Genomic DNA, 26,025 nt, shown 5'->3' with positions numbered 1-26,025 from the left:
GTTTTTTTAAAACAAAATTCCTTCATTTTATTATTCTTTATTTTAATTTATTTTATGAATAATTTTTCTCTTAAATAAATTTTCTTTTAATAAATTTAAAATAAAGAAATTTTTGTATTGATGTAATAACTATATACATATGACATAATAAAGAAATAAAATGACAAAACATTACAATTTTGATTATAATTTATTACAAATATAATTATAAATTATTTATTGACTAAAATATAAGTAATAAAAGTGCATATATATGTATTTATGAACGTGTATTTTTAGACTCATATGTATACGTGCTATTCAGTAATAAAATGTGAAATTTCGATTTGAAAGAATACTCTGAAGTATTTTTGATACGTTGTTAAAATATCGAGGTTAAGATGCTAATTTAACTCCTGTTCAAAAACGGAATAGAAGGCAATTTTTTAACTTTCTTCTATATTATTACCCAAAACAAATAGACATACATTCATTTTTCTGGAGTTCACACATTTTTTGATATACTTTTTTTATTGTGTTGTCACGTAAATGTAATAAAATTTAATTATCGCTTATATAAAATTTCAATCCAGACTAATCCAATTCTAAGAAAGAATGTCTTTTATGGTAGAAAATAGATCAACCAATGAAATAAACAATAAAGAGAGAGAACATTTTCTTTCTTTAGAAGTAACTAAAGATTATAGCTTTAAGGTATTTATATAAATTGACAAATATATGTATAAATGTATAATAATTATTATATATTATATAAATACTATTAATTAAGAAGATATTTTTTATTATAGTACATACCTGAGAGTCATTTTAAACATATAGTAAAAAATGTACAGAGACACAGACGTAAGGAGGATGAGGAACGTATCTGGGCTTCATTTGTCAAAGAACAGGAGTTAAATAATTTGAGGTTTGACAAAAAAGATGTTGACTATTCTATAGAAAATATAAAAGATCTGTTGCAAGAAAATATACAAAATGTAGATAGAGAACTGAAAAGACTAGAAGAAGATGCTCTTCCTGAACGAAGCAAAGGAATTCAAAACCCTAAATCTAATGTTAAAAATGAAATGATTTATTCAAAAGTAAGTGTTTTTAAATTTTTATTGTAACAGTTACTATAAAATAAATGTTTTTTAATTTATTATGGTAAATAAAATTGATATTAATTTATTTATATTAGGTAAACAATATAAGAAATAATTCTTCAAAAGAAAAAATATTAACAAAGAATAAAGATACATGTAAAACTAATGTTTTAATTCCAACTTCACAAGGCAATAATATTTGCATATCTAAGGAATTTGAAGGACAGAAAACAGTTTTTAGATCTAAAGCTAAAAAATCTTTGTCAGATTCTACTATCACAGAAAAAAAATGTTATACAAACCAACTTCTTCGTGCAACAAATCATTTTGAAAATAATTCTGAAACAGATTCAAGTAATAACAAAGATGATATTGTTTATGTACAACCAGATCCACTTACTATACAAAAACTTTTATCAATGCAAAAGAAAATTGCTGAATTGTTAGATGAAATTTTATTTAGATTATGCAGAATTCCTTTACCAGATGGTGAAAATGATTTAAAAAGAAGACAACAACAAACATTAGAATTTGCTATAAGATTTTCAAGAAATTATTTATACAATTTAAATAGATTTGTTACAAGCATTCAAAGACATATCAAAGCTGTGTCTTCAAGATCAGGATTAAAACAATATCATAAAAATATTGCATTTCATCAAGATATGATTAAACAAAAATTAGTTGCTGCACACCAATTATTAATGCAAGCTTTAACTGCTTATTGTAAACACATTCCTAATTCTATTCTTGATGGTCATTCTACAAAATTGCAAGATGTATTACAAATTGTTTACAATTTGATAAATATTTGTGATAAAATTGAAATCTCTTCTTATTATTTTTGTTCTGGAGATACTACCATTATACCGCTGGTAATTCATTATTTATATTTATAAATCATTAAAATTGATTAATAAATTTTTTTTTGCAGGGAAAAAATCTTCAAGATAAATGCGATGCTATATTAGCAAAATTGAAGTTAAATTTAGAAAGTAAATATGGATATGCAAATTATAAAAATGCTCAATCTTTTATAACTACTGCATCAATATCTTTACCTAAAGGACGTTTGAATCGAAAAAATTTATCTAGTCGATTAAGTATGTACAATATGGACGTTAAAATATCTAAGTCTAACCAAAAAAGAAGAAATTACATAAGAAGAAAAAGTATACGAAAACTACTTAAGGTTTCTTATTATTTGATCTTCATTATTTTAAACATATTATAAATTTATATATTTTACAGATTATACTTATCAAAAAGAAAATGGAAATAATACTAAGGATAGTAAAAACTTATATACTCAAGATTGCTCATTACCAGAAATGTTATATCCTAGTCCTATAACTCATACAACTTCTTCTAGGGATGTTATTCATATTGATTCTATGAAAAATATAAACAACTTAAAGGAAGATGACATTCAAACTATGATGGAAGGAATAACGATAGATTCTGAAAATGTAAGATATATCTATAATTGTTTCTAGAGAAAACTTAATAAGTAATTAATTTTATAAAATAGGACAGCAATATAGAAATTCAAACTAAATGTAAATCTACTACAAATAGTGAACCACAATCTGTTGCAATACGAAAAAAAGGAGGAAATATTAAAGTAGAAAATGTTACTGATGAAAATGATCTAATTAAAAAAGTAACCACAATTCCTAAAGAACATTTGGCTACTTTAGTTCCTGTAATAAACGATTTAATAACTTTTGTATCAAGAATGGTAAACTTATTTCAATTTAATATTTTTAATTTATATATTATTAAAAATTAATATTATTATAAATTATATGACAGCAAAACGAATCTGAGATGCAACCTGTTTCGGAAACATCCGTGGAAACATTAAGAGAATTTTTACAAAAATATCAGTCTCCTAAAGATTATGATACTAAAACAACTTTAACAAAAAACAATTATGAACAATCATATTGTAATTTGAATGGGTAAATAAAACACAATAATAAAAATAAATATTGATTAAATAAAATAAAACTGAATATTTTATGCATTGCAACAGCTTATCTGAAATTAAAAAACGTGATGAAAATGTACAATTCATTTGTATATCTTCTATGGAAAAAGTTCCTAAAATGACTCAATGTGATGCTTCATGTCAAGTAGATTATGAAATTGCATTAAAAGTAAGTGATGTAAAATATGTTATATTTAATTGAAAAAAGTGAAATTACATATATTTTTATAATAAATAATTAGATTATTGACAATGGAAAAATTATGGATTCAAATATCAAAAATACAATACAGCTTGCTATTTCAGAAGAAATTGAGCTACAATTTTTAACATATAGATGTGAATATAAAAAATTTTGTCAATCAAAACCAATGTATTCCAGCAACACACAGAATAAACCATGGGATATTGTGGCATGGTGAGAAAATTAAATTACACTTTATTTCAATCATAAAATCTGTAAATAATATTATTTTTAATAGGATATCTGATAAATTGATAGAGGAATTAATAATTGAAATAACAGAAGAGTTACAAATGAATAATATAATTAAGAAACTGTTTGAAATGGAATTTCAAGAATTGTAATAACAAAGTTTGTGTATATGGAATTATTACAAAAAATCATACTTATACAAAACAAAGAACTTTTCAAATATTTTTTATTTAAAGTATCACTTTTTAAATAAATTACTTTTCATACCAAAGTTTAATTTATTTATTTTTTTACCTTGATTCTATTTATAAAAAATAAAAATGATATAATAGAAAAAGGAAAAAATTACAGAAATTTAAATGATATTAATAATAGAATTAAAAATAATTCAAAAAAATTAAAATCAAATGTATTTCTTTTTTTCGCAATTTAAAATTTAATAATTCTGATTAAATATATTTATGTATTAAAACAAATAAAAATAAATTAAATTTTTTTAAAAATGAATTTAAAATTAACAAAATTAACAAATGTATTAGTAATCAATAATGGTATGCAAAATTGACAATAAGAGGTTAAAAAGAAGATTGACTGGAAATTAGTTTTAGTTACCATTAATTTAAATAAAAAAAAATTAGTTATATAATAAATAGAGTATAAGAAATTTTAATTTTTAATAAAATTATAAAATGAGAAATACGGTTTTAAAATTATATAAAGATTTATTGCGCTATGGTGAAAATTTGAAATATACAGATAAAGAATATTTTCGATTTAGAATTCGTAAAAATTTTAAACAAAATAAACATTTAATTGATCAAACAGAGATTGAATTTCAATTGCAGGTAAATATTCATAAAATATAATTCAATTTTTTAATCGTAAATATTTAAAAAAAAAATAAAAATAAAATTTATACTTAACCTAAAAATAATTTTATTCTTTTATATAATTTTTTCAGAAAGGAAAAAAACTCTTACAAAATCAACGAATAGTATAAATAATATAGAATTTTTTATAGTGAAATTAAACAAATATAATTATACAATGTTTATTGCAATACTGAAATTGTTTAATAGAATATTTTCCAAGGAACGTAATAATACGTATATATTATCAGTACTTTTTAAAAAAATGTCTGGATCTTTATATTGTAAAATCAGTAATATTAATTCATATAATTTGTTAAATGATGGGAAACAAATTCGATATAAATCATACAAACATTTTTTGGATTATTCAAGAATACCTAAGCTTGAAGAAAATGATTTACAAGAGCAATTTGTGAAAGGATCTGGACCTGGTGGCCAAGCAACTAACAAGACATCTAATGCAATAGTTTTAAAACACAAACCTACGGGATTAGTTGTAAAATGTCATGAAACTAGAAGTTTAAATCAAAATAGAAAAATTGCTAGGAAAATACTGTTAACAAGGTTAGATAATTTAGTTAATGGTCAAAATTCTCTTCAAAATCAAAAGGAACAATTAATGAAAAGAGATTCTATTAAGAAAAAACAAAAGAAAAAAAAACTTCAAGATTTAAAAAATGCATTCGTAGAACGCGAAAATTTAAAATAATCATAAATATAACATAATAAATTATTTAAAAAAATTTTTAGTTTAAATATTTATAATATGTTGTCTAATAAAAGTTAAGTTAAATGTTATATACTATAACATTAAATTTATATATTATTTCATAATTAAATATAAAACAAGAAAGGTTAGGAGCATGTAGAATCCATCCGTTATAATTTTTAATGGAAAATTCATATCTTTAATAGTCATCTCTTTTTTGAAATCGCAAAAGGCTTGCATTATTTTTTTTTTTTGTTTGAAATAAAATATTTAGGTGGACCCTCGCAAGGGAATTCAATATATATGTATATATATTGAATATATATATTACATTCAATGATGTGTTTTATAACAGAAAATTATTGTTACACTACAATAAAGCTTGTATACAGCATTGCATATTCTAAAGCCTGCTTTTACGAATAAAAATAATTTTTTTCACATGTGTATATTTTTGTACGTATATCAAGATAAGTAAAATAAAAGAAAGTACTTTGTTTAAACATAGATATACATACGTACGTCAATTTTCTGATTCAAAAATGCGAAGTCTGCACCTAAACAACATTGTACAAGGTTCTTAATAGAACTCTTATCGGAAAAAGGATATTAAGGAAAATATTAATAAAACCCTATTAATGGTGCGCCAGTAGTGTTAAATACTATTCTACATACACAAATACTTTATACATAATTTACATATTGATAAAATGTATAGATTAAATTTCAACAACGAGATATTGTAAAAAAAAGTGAATCTCGATTTTGAAATTTAAACTATCAAAAAATCTTATCGAGGATTTCAGCTACTTTTTAACCATCTTCCGAACTGACCGCGATTGTTTTTTAAACGCTTTTTCGGCGGCTGAGTATTCGATCTCGGTGAACTGGAACTTCGTAACCGTCTGTTGCTTGCAATTGTTACCGAGAGAATACTGTGATCCATTTCAACTTGATCATCGATCTTCATCATCCTAACAACTGGTTGAAATTCAATACTTGAACGTCTTTGTTCAAGTTCAGAAGTTGCTATAATTGTGGGACTAATATGTCCTGATAATGCACAATCGACTTCAGATACTTGCGTTTCCGATGACATAGTATTAGCTCGTCGTTTTATACCTCTCATATTTTGTTGCTTTTTACATGTAATACTTAAATAGGAATCCTTTTTACAATTTTCATCTTCAAATACTGTATTCGAAGATATATTATTTTTTCTCGCACGCTTTTTTGCATAAATCCGTTTTCGCGAATTTACTGTGTTTCTTTTATATACATTATTATGGTGGTGGTGGTGATGATGGTGATGATGATGATGATGGTGATGATGATGGTGATGCTGTTCAATTTCAGAATCAGAGTTTTCAGAATGAACCTTCTGTTGTCGTTTTCTTGGCAATCCATTTGAGTTATGATGTTTCCTGGGAACAATTCTAGTTTCGGCATCTTTTCTACATAAAATCTCATGATTTTCAAGTTCTGCACGCGAGTCGCAAGTTTCAGAGGATGTATTGTCACGTTGTCGTTTCTTGATAGTTGCATTTGAAATAAATCGACGTTCCGATATGGAATGAATATCTTTTCGAAACATATTTTCATGATTTTCATCATTTCCGGGATCGTTTTCCGATATTTCTTCGATCTCAGATAAACTTTTTCTGAATCCATAATCTTTATTTAATACGAAATTCCTGTCAGTCTCGTTGCATACATCAGATGTAAGCGAACCTGTGCAGGATTCAGCATTTGTTGTATGTAATATGGAATTATCGGAAACCGCTATACTTACATCTTTTTTTTCGTTTTCGTTGTGACGTATATTAGATGAAATATTAGAAGTATACATTTCAAATAAACGACTGTCATCTTTTCTTTGATCGAAACTTAATGATTGTTCATCTTGTACAATACCCGTAATAGATGTACCTATTTTGATATTACCTTCTTCTGCTAATCTATTAGATATATTTGTGATTTGTACATTGCAATCTTTCCCACTTTGTTCAATATTTTTCTCTGTTAAATTTTCTCTGTCACAGTTTATATCTGTTAAAGGTTTATTTTGGAGTTTTTTCTTCATTTTGATTCCAGGCCAGCCCGTTCTATTTTTCCTCTTTTTTCTTCGCTTTAAAGGTGATTCAACACTACCCTCACCACACTCTGAGCTTGCACATGATGAATTTTCTAAATAATTTACGATTTCGTGACAACTATCCAATAATTCAAGTAGATTTGGAGGTGGTCCTCTTGGAATATTTGATTCATAAAGATTCAATTCCATTTGCATTATATCTGGTTCAAATGATTCAACCAATTCTAAACTATCGTTTGCATTATCAAGCATCTCATCAATACTTTTTATCATTTCCTTTAATTCTTCATCTACATCCGATTTTAATTCAGTTTTTTGATCCAGTCCTGGAGTATTTGTTTGTGATCTGATAGATTGGTATTCATCTATTGTATGTAAATTCGAAGATTGTTGTTGTTCTCTTTTTCTAATAATAGTTGACATAATAGCTAATGTAGAAGCATGACAACGAGGACTTTTCCTAGGAGATCGTCCAATACATCCCATACTCCTTCCACGAATTTTTCTTTTATTCTCAGCTCTGTTTTGATTTTTCATCAAAATTTCATGAAAATTTTCAATTTCATACGGTAAAAGAAATGGCTTTTCCGAATCTCCTTCAGTAAAATAATGCCAAAATTCGGCTCCTTTATCTTGTCGTTGGTATGTTTGATACCATGGTTCAGATTTTGGTACAGCTTCAAAAGAAAATTGCATTTTTTCAACTTCAGGTGAAGGTTTGGACGGATATATTTTTTCTGCTTGTGCATTTTTCTCGGGAATTATCCCCTCTACTTTTTCCTGATTTTCGCTTATCGATAAATCTTTAATTCCAGTTAAAGGTGCCTGATACCTTAATCTGCTTCCAGGAATTTCGAATTTATAATAATCAACGTTGTCTTTGATTAATGCTTCTGCTTGTGTGCGTCTTCTTTTTCTAGCTCGACCCAAATTTACAGAATCCTGAGAATCATCTTCGACAATTTCCGATTTTATAGATGAATTTACAAATGAACTACGACATATGGAATTACTGGTATCATTACACTCACTTTCGGTATCTCTTGGTAATATACTACTCTGTTCATCATCATCGCTTATTTCACTTGAATCATCTCGTTTAAGTTCTCGAAACATAAAAGATTCCGCTTCATCACTTAGTAATGATAACTCTGATTTTCTTACACGTTTAAATCGTACAACTACTGGCTTTTCACTAGATGGCACTTCTTTCTTTTCTTCACCATCCCCATCTCTTGGAACTGTATATTGAGAGTTATTGTTTGATAATACACTTGATCTTAATTTACTTCCTAACACTTCCACTTTATAATATGCACGATTATCTTCGATTAAACGTTCTTCAACGGATAATCTATGTCGCCCTCTGACGCTTCTACTGCCTCTTCTATTTGATTTAAAACATTTCGATTTTTCTTCTTTTAAAATTTCATTTTTTTCTATGCTATTCAATGTTTTATGAACTTTTTGTTCATCTTTTATAGTATGACCATTATAAATGCTGTTTACATTAATATTATTATGTTCTTCTGAAATTTTTTTTATATTTGAAGAAATATTCTCTACCTGTAATTTACAATTCAATTCTTTTAGAGTCTCGGTTTTAGACGATACTTTACAAGATTCATTACAAGTATTATCATTTATATTTAAAAGATTTTCGTTACAACGATTTTTTATGTTTCCATTAATTTGATCGTGATTTCTATTTTTTGTAGGAGCTTGTTCTTGTTTAATGCATTCTATATTATTTTCAATACTGTTTTTTTCATTATTACAAGTTATTGTCCTTTGTGAGTTTTGATTATTAGAATCTTTAAGTTTGTTACACATATCATAATTTTTTTTATCGCAACATTTTTCTTCTAATTCTGCCGAAAATGTTTTAATTTTATATTCATTTTGTTTAGACTCTTTTAATTCATGTTCTTCTATATACTTATCTTCTGGATCATCTTCTTCAATCCAAATTGTTCCTTTTGCACGTTTTTTAATAGTGAAACCTTCAAATTCATCATAAAATTTTTCTGTTTTTTCAGCTTCATGCCAAGGACTACCTTTTGACCTTAACAAATGGCCACTTTCATGTTTTGTACGAGTACGTAAATTATGAGAAGAATTTAATTTTAAACTGAGATTCCTACGTGTACCATTACGTTGTACCATCTTTATATCTCCAACATCAAAATCCCCTAAGCTTTTCGCATTTCTATTAATTTTTCCTTCTGGCAGTACTGTATCATGAAGATTACGATCTCCATTGGAAAATAAATTGCAGTCTTTTCTACAAAGAAATAAGTAAACTTTTATAAATATTTATTAAGCAAATTTTTAATACTTATTATAAATAAATAGTCTAATTTTTTAAATTTTTTACATACTCTACATTTTTCCCTCTGTTTAGTTTTAGGAAAGCTTCTACATTGGCTCCTGCATTAATCAATTTATCCAAAGATAAAAAGTTATCATCATTTCGGACAAAATTAAGATGTTGATCGCTTTGTACATGTTTGGTTAGATCTCGATATCTAATACGGCAAATTTCACAATAACCGGAAGCTAATTGTTCTGTTCTTCGAGTACGGGCAGTTGTTCGTGGTCGCCGAGTCATTTCTTTTCCCTATTCATATTCAAAGTAATAATTTGCATTTAGAATTTATCAATTAAATATTAAATATAAATTAAATATATATTTAATGTTACCTCCTCTTGGTTAATAGTTTGAATATCTTCCCTGTTTTCTTTGATTTCTTTTTCTAATTTTTCCAGTTTTTCTCGTCTCTTTGTATTGAAAGGACAAGATCCTGGATCGCCGTGAAAATTCAATGTTGGCCACACAGGCAGTTCAACAAATACAGGTCTACTATTCCTATGTTGTGATATGATGTTATGATTTAAAATAATGAGATTTATATTTCTACAGATCTTATATATTAAATAACTTACCTCTGAAAGGATTCAAATTTTAAATAAGAACCCTTGAGATGTCTGACCTTTATATCTTTAACTGAACTTTGTTGATTTGAGTGTCTTAATTGTTTTAAATGATTTGTATCTTTAATAGATGTGTAGATTTTGTCAAGCCAAGCCTGAAGTTTATCAATTGCCCAAATAGGAATTCCCCAATTTTGAGCGTTGTAGAGTGGATCCACGGAACACTGTTGTGGCTGTATCAGAGCACGCTCCAACATTGCCTCCACTCGCGATTTCTATAAAATAATATACGAAAAAAAAAAATTTAAGTACATAAATAGAAATTAAATTTTATTTTAATAGAATACTTACAGATCTTTGGGTAGTTTGACCCCGTATATTGGTCGTATTAGATAAAGGACATTCAGGACTAAAAAATGGCGTTGGAGGAGTTGGTATGGGGGTTGGAGTTCCTAAACTCCTCAGTGAGGGAGGTCCCCCACTGCCTCCACTGGCACAACCCCATTTATGTTTTTCAAAATTTATATAGCCAGTCTTATCTACTCTGTCACTAATCACCAGGTCTACACTCCGTATTAAAAATAATTCTATTACCTACAAAATTATAAATAAGATTTATCAAAGATTACTAAAATTATATATAGTTTTACAAATTTTTTAGAAAAAAAAGATTCAAAATATATTTTAAAAAATTCAAGATACATTTTATCAATTTATTAAGATTAAATATAAACATAAAAATAAAAAAGGTATAAGAATAAGGAGTAAGAAGGAAGAAATAGAATGAATAAAAGCTTGCCCATTTTTTAGTGATTTAACTCACGGGAAAAAAATTGGAGGCAGCATCAAAACGGTATATAATTTGTGGACGCCCGGTGATAAGTGACCCGTTGACGGATACACAAATACACGTTTACATCGCGGTATGCTGACGTCAAACAATTTCGAGTTCTTCTTAAGCACAACTAAGCTCACTATCAACCGAATTCGCAGAAATGCAAGCCATGCGTATGTAGTTGGAAATCTTCACATAGTTAACAATGGTTGCCGCATTGTTACACACAGTTCTAATAATATGTTACAAATCGCTCAGGACAATAATGAAGCACGTGGGATCAAACGAAAAGAATAATTCAACCCGTTTTTATGGAAAAATGAATTTAAAATGATTTCTTCAAACAAATTCACATGAATCAAAATAATGAACAAGTTTATATTTGATTACTGTCAAGCGATCTTGAAACGCATGAAACCTTCACACAAAACAACTTCTTCGAATCACACTGTTTATCGGTTTACAAATTCGTAAATATATCAAGTATTAGAAAGTATATAAAACGTAATTTACGATAAAAGATTTTAAGGAAGAAATTTGTCGAGATATATCTCAAGCGATCAAATGAAAGAAAGGAGGCAAAGGAAAAGAGCGCTGGGACGCGCGACGAGATCGTTACTCGCGGGGGAGAACTGTCACGCACAAAATGGCCATTCGCCGTTAACAGCTTGGCAGGCGAGCCTGGAGGCGGCGCTTTGCGTTCTTGCTCGTTGTCCGTCGACGAATATTGTAACAAAATGAATACGGTAGCTTCTCTGAATACGTGAAAATTGTTTTTCGCTGTATTTTCGCGTCCATATTTTTTGTTTCTTTCAAACCACAACACAACAGTTGAAAGCGACGAATCTGCCCCACTTCATCGTATTTCTCAGATTCTCCTAAAGATGGCGTGGTACGACCCGGTTTTTTAGCGGTTGTTTGTCAACAGAAACATTTTACGAGTTTGTGCACTACATTGAATTTTTGAAAATTATATTTTACTTTTTAATATATTATATACATTATGATGAATCATTATTTTAAATATTAAAATACAAGAAAAAGCAAAGTGTTTGATAATTTATAATATAAATATTTCAGAATATTTTTTTAATTTTATTCCATTATATTTAACATTCTTTTTCAATTTAATTAATTTTAATCAATCAATTAAATTAATTAACTCAAGTTTTAAATTAGTCAATAATTTCTATCAAGAAATATTTTTTGAATAACAAGTTATACATTTAAAACTATTTAAAACATTCAATTACATTGATGAAGTTAAGATTAATAGGTTATAAAAATACAATAAAAAACAATAAAAAGTGAGATAAAAGATAAATTTCCATAATTATAAATAAGAAAGCAAATGAATACAAGAATACAGACGAAACGTACGTGAAATGAGAGAAGTGTGAATATATTATACAAATAAATTATAATATATACTATAAAGTAAATCAATAACATGAAATAATATAAATAAAATATGAAGATATTACAAATACCATATATACATACATATGATTAAACACTTACTCCTCCTAAATCTTTAATCTTTGCTTCTATTTTAGCTGTAGTAGCATGATTCTTAATATCCAAATAAAATGATTTTCCTTCCAATGATTTCAATTCCTTCTGTGCATGAATGTCTGAAATATCATAGAAATTCCACAAGATTTTTATTAATTTTATTATATTAAAATTGTTATTAAAATGTATAATTCTAAAAAATTGAGTTCATGATGATTTATAAAAATATTATAACATATTATATCAATAAAAATTAAATGAAAATTTTAATGTTACATCATATATAAAATAGATATTTTAATGATAGACAAATGTTATATATAGATATTATTCATAAATTTAATCAAATATTGAAGCAATTATACTGAAATATATTCAAACAATAGAAATAATTTTAAACAAATTCTTCTATTCTATCATATTAATAAATTAATAAATTTATAAAATTATTTCGATCATTAATTACTTCGATACAAACATATATATGCATAAATATTAGACATACGTGAATGTTTAATTGATTTATTTTCTCTTGATGGTTGTTTTTGCTCTTGATGTTGAATTTTGGATGGCGATACCATTCCTATGCTATGCACCACACGGAGAACGATAATATTTTCTTCTTACTATACTTTAATATTTTTATAACACTTTCCATTCTCAAATACACACCACGTATTATCATAAATATTTCTTTGCGTATTTACCAATTATATTTATTTATTTAGAAAACCATAATTTCACAACTAAGAATTATATCACAAATTTCATTTTAGAATAAGAAAATCCGCCTTTCAAACCGTTCTGAACATCGTATAAACTGAAGTTATATACTTTACGTAATTATTTGAAAAATATATCGAACGTATTTATAAGGATAGCCATTTAAAAAAAAATCCCTGGATTTTGTCTACATAATAAAAATGTAAATTAATTTTTATATTTTTATCACATTAATTAAATATGTAATTGTTAAATAATTTTAATAACTATTCAATAAAGATTATAAAGATAAATAAATTACTTAATATTTTTATATTAAAATAAATCTTTTTTTTTGTGATTTTATAAGTTTATAAATTTTCATGAAAATGAAATAAGATATAAATAGCTACATTGTTTAGCAAATTATGTCATAATATATATATTATGAGTTATAGTTAGAAATAAAGATAAGTATGTACGAAGATTATACATTTTAATATATAAAATGTTAAATCAATCTGGTTTAAATATTTATTTATAATATTTAAATTTTGATAAAATTTACTTTACTTTAAATTTAAATTATTTATAAATCTGTTACGAACATTTTTTTTTTCATAATATTTAATGTTTTTAATGTTATTCTTAGAAATTGATGATTATAGAATATAATTATTATTTTAAATGTTATACAATTTTTTTAAATTTTGAATTTAAAAATATTTAATTTTTTTTAAATATTCGAATTATATCATATCTTTATTATAGCTTTTACAGTTATAATAATATAGCTTTATTATAGCTTATTAATTATAGTTTCATTAATATATTTATTAATTATAAATTATAATTATAATTTCATTTATATAATTATTTTGTTTTTATATATATATATTAATAAATTTTTATTTTAAATATGTAATAGATTTTATATAAGTGCTATAACATATTGTATGAATATTTTCATGTATAATTTCATTATAATAACTTAAATATAATAATACTAATATACGATTAATATTAATTAAAATTAGCAAATTAAAGATATTATTTTCGAATGATTATTATATATCATTTTTGTACATTTAAGTTTCTTTTTTTCATTTTTGAAAAGAAACAATAATAAAATTTACAACGAATTTCAATGATTTGAATGTATAATGAAAGATCGAATATAAACAGTTGAGAAACACTGAAGATTATAGTGACGATACGAGAAACACATTGAAAGACATTTGTCAGTCATCGTCGTGAAAGCGATTGTTGGCTAGGCGGATTGTTGTGATGATCTGCTTGATTAAACGTGAACAATGTCCAATCTTTTACGAAGTCTGGTTTTCGGAGTATTCCTCAGTCTCGCGAATACCAGCGTGTCTCACCCATGGTATGAAACTTTACCCGCGGTGGCCTTAGATTACAAAGTTCATATTGATGCCGGAAAAGAAGATTGTTACTTTCAATATGTTAATGCTGGAGCTACTTTTTATGTAAATTTTCAGGTATATAATCATTATTGATATATTTATTTTATTTGAAAATTCTTTTTTTTATTTATTTGAAAAAATCAATATAATATATAAATATTGAAAAGTATTTTTTTAAAATACATATAATCAATTAATTTGATCATTTAACCATATAGTTCTATTTATAAAAATTTTCAAATGTTTTAAAAAAAAATTTTTTTTAAATATTTATAAATATAGGTAGTACGTGGTGGAGATGGAAAAGCTGGTTTTGCAGTAAGAAATCCAGATGGAATAATAGTTCATCCTTATCAATGGCTTCCTAATTCAGATTATCAAGATACTGTGAAAAATGCTGGTTATTACAGTATTTGTATAGATAATCAATTTTCCAGATTTGCTTCAAAATTAGTTAATTTATATATCACAGTGATTAGGTAATAAATACATATATATATACTTTAAAAAATATAAAAATAATTATTTAATATAACTTTTAAGTCTAATTAATATTTTTTTTTTTTAATAAAGATACGACGAATGGGACAAATATACAAGAGAATTGGAAGAATTAAATCTTTCTGTGGAAAACTTTACGGTAAATATTTTGTTATTTTTATTAGAAAATATCAATATCAAAATCAAATTTATCATATCATAATTTTAATTTTGTAGTCTGCAATAACAAATGTGGAGAGAAATATTAATGAAATGCTCCAAACTCAACATTTGAGCAGAAGTAAAGAAGCCAGAGACTTAAATTTGTTATTAGATAACAATTCTTATGTTCAAACATGGTCAATTGCACAAATAATTGTCATATTGGTAACAACAACAGTACAGGTATATTTTGTAAGAAAATTATTCGAAGTGAAACCATCTAGATATTCTAGAGCAGGTATATAAATATAATTGACGTATATGTATTACATAAAAATGAACATGCTCAATGAAGATACGATTTTTTTATCATAGTGAATAAAAAATTTATCTAATTTCTCATTTAAAAATATAACATCTCTTTATCCAAGAGATTTATTTAATATCGGTATTTTTAATGTCAGGTAGCAATATTCTTTTTTCTTGTCAGAAAAAACTGAAAAGTCTGCCTTTCAAGACTGTATTATATCATATTTACATATTCCATCTTATATTATAATTATGTACGTTTGTTTTATATTCTCAAGTTTTTAGTGAAAAAGTATAAATTATATTTATGAATCAATGAGATTATATATTAAGAAACATTTATAGTATTTATATTAAAATAATAAAAAAGAAATAGTTTTGTTATTAATGTGTTTATAGTTCTAATTGTCTAATCCTTACACTTGCAATTGTATATGCTACAATATTATATTATTTCGATGAGAAATGAAATGAAAACAATTATATTAATGTAGAATATCACGATATGTTGGTTTATTAAAAATCATATAAATTAGTTATTGATAGTTGAATCATTCTTCATTTAATGAATGATTGATTGTTGTTTTGTTCTTTGTTGTAATATATTTCCATTTAACGTAAGAAATCGATGTCTTTGTCTAAGATTTTTTGCGCGAACATGTTCCGAAGCAACTTCTTTCGTATAGTTTCCAGGAAACCAGCCCTGTTCACCATTTAATAATTTTTCACCATGATACCATCCATCTGACATTTTTTTAAATACGTTTATAACATCTCCTAAAAACAATTTTTTGTGTTAATTAAAATACACACACATACGCATACACACAACCTTTTCATAAAAAATATTATATACCTGGATGTAATGATAATTCGTCTGGTTGATTTGAAGAATAGCAATATAAAGCTACTACTTGAGGACAATCCCACACCTCATAAAGTGTTTCTCCCGTTAATCCTCGTTTTGAAGGAAAAACTGCTTCTAACCATCTTTGTCTTTCTGTGTCGCTTTCGCATGTTAAAATGTATTCGATTTGATGTCCGGAATAATTTTCTAAAAGAGTCAAATGCATCGCATTGCGACCAGCAAATGGTGAATCTTCAGAAATTGGTTCTAAAGCGACTAAACTTCTTTTACAAGTATCTATAATGCTATATGCTTCATCATGATTACTATGATACAAAAAAAGAAAGAAAAAAATACATGTTAACATAAATAATATTTTACACGTGGATAAAAAAAATACAATTATATAAAATGGTCATACTTGGATTTATATTTTGCGACTAGAAGAAAGTCTGTGAGCAATAATAAATAAAGAGATGTTTTATTAAATTTCTTTCCAAATGTGAGTTTATATTCGGTATCAGCTTTCATCGATAATTGTACAACAGGTCCACTTTTAATCAAATGTTTTCCTTTTAATACAATCGGTTTAATTTTCGCGGAATATTCCAATCTTCTATTGGAACAAAATTGTTCATTTAATATATGTGTTTAATATAATATATAATACATATAAATGAAAAAAATTACGATAAAATATTTTTGAGATTATACCAATTATAAATTATAAACATTACTTTGCTAAATTTTCCATTTCAATCTCTTTTGCCGCGGCACGAGCGCCCTCATTGCATTCAGCAACAACATAACTTAAACTCGATAAGACTTGTTCCCAATGAGGTCTGTCATTATGTTCGACTGGTAATTTAGAAAGAATTGCATCGGCCAATAAAGGAAGTCTAAATATAAAAATATATATATATATATATTTATTCATTCGTTATTTCACATATAAAATTTGATCGTTTAAGCAGAATGTATTTTACCTCGTTATTCGTTGCATCGGTAACATTAAAAATGAATGTAAAGACAAATTTTGACAAGTTGAACGAGCTTCTATTTGTGAAATTGTTTCCAAAAATTTTAAACCTTTTCGCGTTCTAGAACGAATGAAATCACAATTATAAATTTCGAGTTTGAAAGAAAAGCATTTTTCTACTTACCTTAAATCTCTGAGAATTGTATCAATACTAACTTGATTAGAACAATATGTCACATAAATATCTAAACATCTATCGGCATATTTAAGCAATACATTCGGTAAATCATGCAACATAGGATCCTGTCTCCATATAGTTTCCAGTTCAGCTAAAAATTGCTCTGATGCGTGCAATACGCTAGGAATATCACCGAATATTTTGTCTTTTTCAATCGAAGTTAAAATTTCATCGATCGAGGAGTCGTCAAGAAACTCGGTTTTTAAAACACGAAGAGAATTCAAATATGATGCTTCTGAAGTGAGAATTTCGAACTTTGCTTCTTGAATCTTTTTTTCCTTGATAGTTAGTCGTTCTGATAAAAAGTAAAACGTTGTAATGATTTTAGATAAAAAATATGATTATTTACAATAATTCAACATATCGCTTACTTAAAAGATCACTATTTAGAACTTGAGGTGTTTGACACCACAATGTTCTATGTCCCGGTTTTGCCAAATCCGTGGTAGATCTGGATGGTATTATACCCTCGACCTGATTAATCATTCAATAATTGATAAACTATGATATATAAAGTATCAGAATATTATGTGAAAAATTTTGATTCTGTAACAATATATATATATATATATATATATATTACCTCTTCGTAACCGTCCGAGTTGAAATCGGACTCTATTCTAGCTGCAGCTGCTGCGTAAAATTGATAGAGAGGTTCCTGATCGGCAAGTATACTATAATGATCTAAAAGAATAATTAAACATTATATTAGCAAAAAGCAAAAAAATGAAAATTAAAAATATTTCTTTAGATTCGAAATTTTAAACATCCTCTTACCTATTTCCTTGGTATTGCTGTATATTGGTTCTTTGTTCAAAGTTCTCGTTATTGCGGAATCATTGTCGGTATTCGCACTGGTATAATCGTTCAAATAAAAAGTTGAGAAAGGTCCGTTAACGGTTTTTTTGAAATGCCTCGTGAAATTGAAGTATTTTCCACCATTTAAACTGGAATGATCGTTGGTGAATTCTTTATTTTCCTCGCAGGAATGATCATCGTCGACCGAAGTCCTTCTGCGCATGCGACCTAAACTTCCTTTAGTGATGCTCCATGTTCTTCGAAGCATTTTTATTCTTCTGCCAAGAGTTCGAGTCAAGCTAATTTCGCGTGGTGGAGGAGGATTTGGCCTCGTAGGTGCTTCCAAATATGACGCGATCACCAATCGATTCGGATTATTCGGATTTTGCCCTGTTTCGACATTTTCGTTCCATCGTTCTCTCGTCTCATCGATCGTCTCAGTTTCCGAATCTGTGCAGAATTCATCTGGCTGGAATGAATGGAGACTCTCGTACGTGCTGTCATCAGAAGTATCATCTGTAAAAGGTTAAGAGCTAAATCGATAAAAAATAAAATTGATAGGAATCACGTTCTAATCTCTATCTCGCTAATTAATGAGAGAATAGTTTGTTGTTTTAATATAATTTCAAGGTAAATCATAGAATTTATTTAATCTCTCTTAGAGATTAATTGATTTACATATAGAAATATATATATATATATTTCTTTTCTGTTAAAAGAAAATAGATAATTATTGATAGAGGCTCATCATTGATATTATCTAATGGGATAAAAAAAATCGGCACAATTTCCTAAAATTTGCAAGGACCTTCGTGAACATAGCATGATGCTTCCTGAGTATCCATGTCCTCGTTTAAGTCGATGATTCTCATTTGAACAAGACCTTGTGTTTTTTGCGAATTTTGTGACGTCGTTCGATTCTGGTCTTCTTTCTTCCATTCTTCAATATTATGCGCACAACCAACGAGCAATGCCGATCCCTTACCAAGACTTATAGCCACTAAAAAAATCATCGTTCATCGTTTCACAGTATTATATATCTCTGCGCGTGCGCGCGCGTGTGTGTATATATATATCGTTTTACGTCGTGAATGTCATGTGTATTTCAACATTTGTCCAAGTTTTGAAAATGAACGGTAAAAGCAAAGAATTAAAATATCCGAATAAGAAGTTATGAATGATGAATATGTATGAATATAAGTTGGATTATTTAAATCGAATATTTTGAAACAATCGAAATATATGTACAAACGAACATGACACAACGGTTTTTCCTTCGTATCAACGAATGGCGAGAAAATATGTAAATTTTGTCATTTTTATCTACTTGGATAGATTTCAATTTTTTTAAAATTTTTAATATAATGTAATATGAAGTAAACTATCATAGAAAATCATCTTATGTAATTTACCTTGTGTATTCGGTCGTCGAAAAGTTTTCAAGGTTTGTTTCATTTCCACGACATGTCGACTCGTTACGAACGAGTCTCGCATAAACACATCATTCAACGGAATATGAAATTCGTATCGAAGGCAATTAAGAAAGTGGATTGAGTAAATTTTATTCCTCGCTACGATACGATATAATGCGATGCGACGCGACGCAACGAATGTCTCGGCCGTGACTGACACTGAGAGAGCGCAATACGCGCTTTCACCTCCCGGCAATCTGTACTCGAGTCCGGTTTCCAGGCTGAACTCGACGATAAAATATTTTCACGCATCTCGTATCATCGCCTACATTATCTCTATACGTTGTTGGTAATCCTTTGGAAATAATGAGGAATCGTCCTTGGTAGTAACATGCCCGTGAAAATGATCGGTATTACCGTAGGTGTAACGCGTTCTTTTCCTTCTCAATTTCTCTTCTCATTTTTTTAGGGAAAATAAATATTCAACGAAAATATGGCGAAATTTTCCAAGTAACAAAGATTTCGCTGGCGAAAGGAAGTTTGGAAATAGAATGATCGATTACGTATCGAGTTGTAGATTATAGCTTCTTCGTTAATCGTGAAACGTGTGCGACACGATGGGTAACTTTTACTCGGGACAGTTCACTATGTGATTGTTCCGACGATATCACTGTATAATGAACTGCACAAGTTGTTCTTATAACGTTCCAAGAAGTGCAAACGATTTCTTTATTTAACGAAATCTCACATTTCTCGTTTCTTTTTTTCTTTACTTTTATTTTTTTTAATTTTATTTCGAACCAAATCCGATCACGCATAGACGCAAAAAACTCAAGATGGATAACAAATATGTACGAATTGCAATCTTAAAAATTATTTATCGTGACTGTTGAATCGTTTAACTTTAATTACAGATATTTAATTTTTTATCAAAGTTATATTTATATTATATCCATATGTAACGTGAACAATGAAAACTTGCAAGAAAAAAAATATTTCTCGCTTTTTGTTCTTTAATAATTTTACAAAAATGAACACGTACATTTAGCATGCCGAAATTTATGCAACAGTTCATTTTGTTTTGTTTTACGATTTTATAAAAGATAAAATCAGAAAAAAACGAATATATATTTCTATATACGGCCGTGTCTTTCTTATACCGTATTGTATCGAAACTTATTAAAAATAAATTTCACCCATAATGAAAAGCATTTGAAAATTGATATACAAAAATTTATTTTCGATATTGCTCATATATATAAGATAATAAAAATTCAATTACTTACCATGGAATGTAGATTCACATGAAACGGGCTTCGATGATGATTTTGAACTTCTCATCGATATCTTGGATCGTTGTTTTCTCATCATTCGGGACCACTTTTGACCTGATTTCTTCTTATTCGGAACTTGTGTCTCTGTACTTTTTCGTTAATTATAAGAAAAAAGAAATGTATATTTTAATTGAATCGTATTCCATTACACTTACGAGAAATAATATTTGTTCGTGAGATAAGGTAAACCAATCGTTGTTGAATCTTCCAAATCTTCCCATTCTGATTCTTTACCGTAAACATTTTGCCAACTCGCTCTTAAGATGGAATCCATTGTAGAACCGGTGTAAAGACTATTGACTCGCTCCTCGCTCGGTAAACCAACGTCATCGTATACATCTCGATCGTTTTCCAACGCATCGGCATCTTCGTTTACGCTAGAATATTCGTTGATAATAAATTGCTCGTTTTTTTCTTTCGTTTCATCATCACGACTTTCACTCTCGTTATCCGCGAACGCATTTCCCTTATTGCTCGGACTCACAACATCATCGTAGATATCGTCGGAATCTTGGAAAGTAGTTGAAAGTTCATCGATACGATTTTCGTCTATTTGTGATATTCCCACGTCGTCATAATCATCCTCCTAGTTAAAATCGTAGTAATAAGTCAGGAAAATAATATCGATAAATGGTTAACACACTGTTGCTAAAATATTTAGCTAATATTATAAATTGTGCAAAAAAATTTTCCATAGATCATGAATATCTAGGTAGACGTTCAACGATATTTTTGATCTGTGAACGATCGAATAAATATCAATTCGAATGTTACGTATAATGTATATATGTATTTACGCGTTAGATTAATCACCTGATTGATAAGATTCAATGGTCCTACATCATCGTATACCTGACAGGCATTTTCGATTTTGTCGACATTTTCATTCAGAGTTGATCGCATATTCTCGAAAAGGAGATTCTTAGTTCGGTCGCTCCATAGAAAACTAGAATTAGCGGGTAAGGCAGTAGACGAGTCGCACATTGTTTTCTCCTCGCGTACATTTTCACGATATTCATTTGTTTTCACCTGTTGGCTCGATTCCAATGTTTTTACTCCGCGTGCTCGCAACTCGGCCAACAATTGGCGTTTAAGATTTGCAACATCAAACGCGTCGTATTTTTCTAAAATTTGAAAAGCTTTTCATTAGAGGGGACGAAAGGAAAAACGATTGCAAAAAATAAGTCGAAAAGGAAAAACATACGAGCAGATTCCCCTTTTGTTTTAGCAACAATCGACGCGTGTTCCATTTCATTTTCAGACACTGAATTCTCGTAGGTAGTTGCAACGAGGAGAGGCAACGTGGCACACTTTTGTTCGTGTGTAATTACGACTTGTTCTAAACTATACCTGATCGTGTTTTCGTTCGAAACCAAATTTGGATTTGTGGCGGACGCGACATGAACAAAATTTGTCGGCGGAGATATTTTTAAATATTTCAATTCCTCTCGAGAAAGGCTTCGCGATCTATATTTACAATTCGAATTTATCCCAATCTTCGAGTCTATGGATAAATTTCTCAAAGAAGTAAACGATCCTCTATCCAGTTTACTTTTTCCTTTCTGTCTTTTTTTTGGCCTCTTTACGATATATTCCGGCACGAGATGCAACACATTTTTCGCAAAATATTTCTTCTTTCTATCATAATTTGAAAATTCATTGCTAAGCGATCTTTTTTCTAATTTTCCATCAAAAAACGATTCCATTAATGATTTTCCAATGGATGATCTTGCACCGTTCGATGAACAATTCTTGATCGCTAAGTCGTTGGTAGATTTCGATTTAACGGATAAATTTTTTGTATATACGGTATCTCTTTTGTTCTCAAGAGTTTCGTCATTTTCATTCTGACATGTATCCGTAAAAAATACCGATTCTATTTTTTCATAATCGTCCGATTCGTTCTTTTCGTTTCTAGAATTCAAGGAATGATTGGAATTACGTTCAATGTTTGGTGAATAACTTTCCTTAGAAATGTTGCTCTCGAAAAGGTTGATATCAATTTCTCTTGCCGTTTCTCTTATCAGAGTAGTATCGATTTCACTGTTACTGGTATCGTCTCTCTGCAAACAGATGATATGATATTTTTTTTCTCGTCGAGAAAATTTTCTTCCAGGTCTGATTTAAACGATGATAATAATCAACAAATATTTAACGTTCCGCTGTGACGAAAGACACAACCTTGTGCCGACCTTTGAACGAAACATTTTACGCGATCATTAGTTATTACACACGTATTCTTGCACGGTATAGTTAGGACATTTGTAACGGTCTTGCGGATACGGTTTCAAGGAATGCGATAGAAATCATAGGGTATAACTGTTTCAAAAGCGTAACTGTCCCATCGCTCGTCAGTACAAGTCATGTTTTCTACACGTGTTACATATTCAGTTTCCAACAAAGAAATTGACAAGCGTTCGAATCGTAGATATATATATATATATATATGCGAATGGAAAAAAGTATTTTGTGAAAGTTTTGAATCTGCCAGAGATCACGAATGACGTTCGAATTCTTATGAATTTCGTTCGAAGATGGTAACGAAACCACTCCTTTGTATTAACGTTGGATTTTTTCTGGCTAGACTCTCTCTTCTCATTTTCACAACGAAATTTCAACTAACTCGCGTTTATCAAAAACTCATCATAATTAACGAATGTAATCGACTGATCAATTGTGAAATTATAATTTTGTCCAACTGAAAGATATTGTCGAGATGCGAAAATTGTTCGTTATTTATCAAAAAAATAATTGATACATACCTTGAGGCTAGATTGCTTGATAGTAATTTTTTCTTTTTCTTTTAACTCGTTCAATCCCTCAATCGTAACATTTTCATCGCCGACGGGTAATAATTGCAGTGGTAACGTCGCTCTTTTTAGAGCCAGACTATCGAGAGTCGCGTAAATCATTTTTTCCGAAATTGAAGATGATTTTCCGTTTCCATGAAGGAAACTCCTGTTGGCAATGGGTACAATACTCATATTTTTCTTTAATCTTTTATAGTGTTAATTAACGTGTCAATTAATTTTCACTGATTTTCATCGATTACGAAAAAATTGTCATTTTAATATTTTAAAATAGTTTTATATAAAATGATTATCACAAATCGCGTATTTAAGCATGGATGATCTTTCACATTTTTTTACATCCGAAACAGAATTTTCTGCGAAAAATCTTCATTGTTTCGATTATTTAAAAAAATGAAAGAAACACTTCCTGTTATCAAATATGCGTGAACAACGGAAATTTTTTACCAAATTTAATTATATTTAGCATCACTATGATTTAACGTTAATATTCTTTATACGTGTCAAGAACGAATCATGAACGAATGCGAATGTAACGTTGTTGTATCTTTAGATCTCGATTGAGAAAAGATTGACAGAATTAATAACAACTAAACCTGTTTGCAATTGCTTCGTGTGATTTCGAAAGAACACATTGTGAACTAGCTTCCGCAATTTGTTCTCCTCCTCGCGAAATATTGCGGTTTACCAAACGAATGATGAACGCAATCGCGATAATCAAAATATTTTTATTCTTCTTGAGTTTCCTTGTTCACGGCGCGTATTTAACTCGCTTTTCGAAACATTTTATGTATTTCACTATAAACTTTCCGACTTTCCGTGTAATTATTGCGCTTCGATTTTCTTTCCATATCGCTTAATGAACAATCATAAAATATATTCGACAGTCAATACAAGCAACTTGATGTTAACAAGGCCACAATTACATTCATGAATGTGTTTATCAATATTATTTCGTCAAGAATTCGTCAGATGAATCGCAAACGTAATGACAGATATGTTTGAACACAGGTATTAACTAATCGTGTACTTCTTCGTATAACACCATTTCGATTGAACCGATCGTCCATCGAGTGACAAATCATGCATACTCAGTGAATTTTTAAACTACTTGCTCTGCCTCCGCGCAACTACAATCCCGCGTACACGAGATCGGTCGTTTTCGACTGGTTTCGTCGCTACTCGTCAACCATTCCCGTATTCTTCGAATTATTCACCCTTTCTGCTTTCATACTTTCATATATGCTGTTTCCGCATATACTACTACTTTCGCTTCGAGATTCATTGAAAATTTTATTCTACGATAAAAAATACAAACGATTCGTTAAAAATCATTTCACTTTTTAATATTTAATTTAATTTTAATTTTAATTTTATTTTCAAATACAGCCCTGGGATGTAGAAATTCTTGTATAAAGTAAAATCAGGGAAAGGTAAAACGATGCAGCAGGTAATCAAGAATTCCTACATTCTTATATAGCTGAGTGTTGGAAGATGATGTGGCAAGTTGGCCCCATTCTTTCTTGGTGGTTTTTATGGGCTTCATGTCTCATTATTGGATGACCACCATGACACTGTTTTTTTGTAGTAGCTTATAGAAAAGACATCATTAATTTATAAATTCGTTATCATAATTTAAAAAAAATATTTAAAATATAAATATTATAATTTAAAAAATGGAAGGAAACGAAGAAGAATTGGAGAAAAAACATCTTTATTTATTAAAGATAAAAGTTTATATAAAATTGATTTTTAAAGAAATGTATAATTTGTCCATATGCCCAATAGATCCATTGCCATTAATTTCTAAAAATGTTTCTCGCTCAAATAATCGCAATTTTATTTATTTAATATATTTTTAATTTATTAAAAAAATTGAAAATTTATAAATTACAAATATATTTATAATTTAAAAAAAATTAATTAAAAATTTATCATTTAAAAAAAGAAAAAGTTATTATAGAATATAATTTTATATAATGATTTTGTATTTTATTTTTTTTATTCGATAATATTCGTGTTTGACATTGTTATTTATTATTAATATTTCATT

The 26,025-nt window shown here is 28.1% G+C and overlaps 5 protein-coding genes across 12 annotated transcripts; 3 read left to right on the top strand and 2 right to left on the bottom strand.

Annotated features, from left to right (window-relative positions):
- The first annotated feature begins 392 nt into the window (after positions 1 to 392).
- LOC107996051 (uncharacterized) lies at positions 393 to 3,785 on the top strand. Of its 6 annotated transcripts, XM_062082506.1 has the most exons (11): positions 393 to 530; positions 611 to 693; positions 773 to 1,082; positions 1,181 to 1,960; positions 2,020 to 2,257; positions 2,337 to 2,554; positions 2,617 to 2,826; positions 2,901 to 3,049; positions 3,124 to 3,247; positions 3,321 to 3,496; positions 3,561 to 3,785. In XM_062082506.1, exons 3-11 carry the CDS (start codon positions 1,068 to 1,070, stop codon positions 3,664 to 3,666), a joined length of 2,016 nt encoding a protein of 671 aa, XP_061938490.1. In that variant the 5' UTR covers positions 393 to 530; positions 611 to 693; positions 773 to 1,067; the 3' UTR covers positions 3,667 to 3,785. The 6 variants fall into 6 exon arrangements, 5 of the variants coding, with proteins under 5 accessions (XP_061938490.1, XP_016909412.1, XP_061938489.1 ...); XR_003696882.2 differs by lacking the exon at positions 393 to 530 and having other exon boundaries at positions 551 to 693; positions 789 to 1,082; positions 3,385 to 3,496; XM_017053923.3 differs by lacking the exon at positions 393 to 530 and having other exon boundaries at positions 551 to 693; positions 834 to 1,082.
- A 776-nt stretch (positions 3,786 to 4,561) lies between these two features.
- LOC107995783 (mitochondrial translation release factor in rescue) lies at positions 4,562 to 5,602 on the top strand. Its single transcript, XM_017053460.3, has one exon. The coding sequence runs from the start codon at positions 4,562 to 4,564 to the stop codon at positions 5,093 to 5,095; it is 534 nt and encodes a 177-aa protein (XP_016908949.1). The 3' UTR covers positions 5,096 to 5,602.
- Positions 5,603 to 5,730: 128 nt separating this feature from the next.
- LOC107995759 (uncharacterized) lies at positions 5,731 to 13,121 on the bottom strand. Of its 2 annotated transcripts, XM_017053426.3 has the most exons (7): positions 12,980 to 13,121; positions 12,481 to 12,593; positions 10,476 to 10,718; positions 10,137 to 10,399; positions 9,894 to 10,059; positions 9,572 to 9,810; positions 5,731 to 9,474 (listed from the first exon to the last, which is right to left on the bottom strand). In XM_017053426.3, the coding sequence occupies exons 1-7, from the start codon at positions 13,053 to 13,055 to the stop codon at positions 5,898 to 5,900; spliced, it is 4,677 nt and encodes a 1,558-aa protein (XP_016908915.1). In that variant the 5' UTR covers positions 13,056 to 13,121; the 3' UTR covers positions 5,731 to 5,897. The 2 variants fall into 2 exon arrangements, with proteins under 2 accessions (XP_016908915.1, XP_016908934.1); XM_017053445.3 differs by lacking the exon at positions 12,980 to 13,121 and having other exon boundaries at positions 12,463 to 12,593.
- A 245-nt stretch (positions 13,122 to 13,366) lies between these two features.
- Positions 13,367 to 15,942, top strand: LOC107995826 (transmembrane emp24 domain-containing protein 5). The gene is made up of 4 exons (XM_017053546.3): positions 13,367 to 14,678; positions 14,886 to 15,082; positions 15,177 to 15,243; positions 15,321 to 15,942. The coding sequence occupies exons 1-4, from the start codon at positions 14,490 to 14,492 to the stop codon at positions 15,549 to 15,551; spliced, it is 684 nt and encodes a 227-aa protein (XP_016909035.1). The 5' UTR covers positions 13,367 to 14,489; the 3' UTR covers positions 15,552 to 15,942.
- Positions 15,943 to 16,039: 97 nt separating this feature from the next.
- Positions 16,040 to 25,126, bottom strand: LOC107995822 (uncharacterized). 2 transcript variants are annotated; one of them, XM_062082503.1, is made up of 15 exons: positions 24,569 to 25,125; positions 23,925 to 24,120; positions 22,367 to 23,225; positions 21,976 to 22,286; positions 21,318 to 21,748; positions 21,115 to 21,251; positions 18,396 to 18,932; positions 18,202 to 18,302; positions 17,990 to 18,092; positions 17,565 to 17,913; positions 17,388 to 17,501; positions 17,139 to 17,300; positions 16,823 to 17,017; positions 16,411 to 16,727; positions 16,040 to 16,331 (listed from the first exon to the last, which is right to left on the bottom strand). In XM_062082503.1, the coding sequence occupies exons 2-15, from the start codon at positions 24,072 to 24,074 to the stop codon at positions 16,117 to 16,119; spliced, it is 3,981 nt and encodes a 1,326-aa protein (XP_061938487.1). In that variant the 5' UTR covers positions 24,075 to 24,120; positions 24,569 to 25,125; the 3' UTR covers positions 16,040 to 16,116. The 2 variants fall into 2 exon arrangements, with proteins under 2 accessions (XP_061938487.1, XP_016909025.1); XM_017053536.3 differs by having other exon boundaries at positions 23,925 to 25,126.
- Between the last annotated feature and the right edge of the window lie 899 nt (positions 25,127 to 26,025).

The sequence above is a fragment of the Apis cerana genome, linkage group LG11, assembly GCF_029169275.1.
Source record: "Apis cerana isolate GH-2021 linkage group LG11, AcerK_1.0, whole genome shotgun sequence".
In the NCBI taxonomy this organism is placed as follows: domain Eukaryota; kingdom Metazoa; phylum Arthropoda; class Insecta; order Hymenoptera; family Apidae; genus Apis; species Apis cerana.
This window is presented reverse-complemented; position numbering and strand designations above follow the sequence as displayed.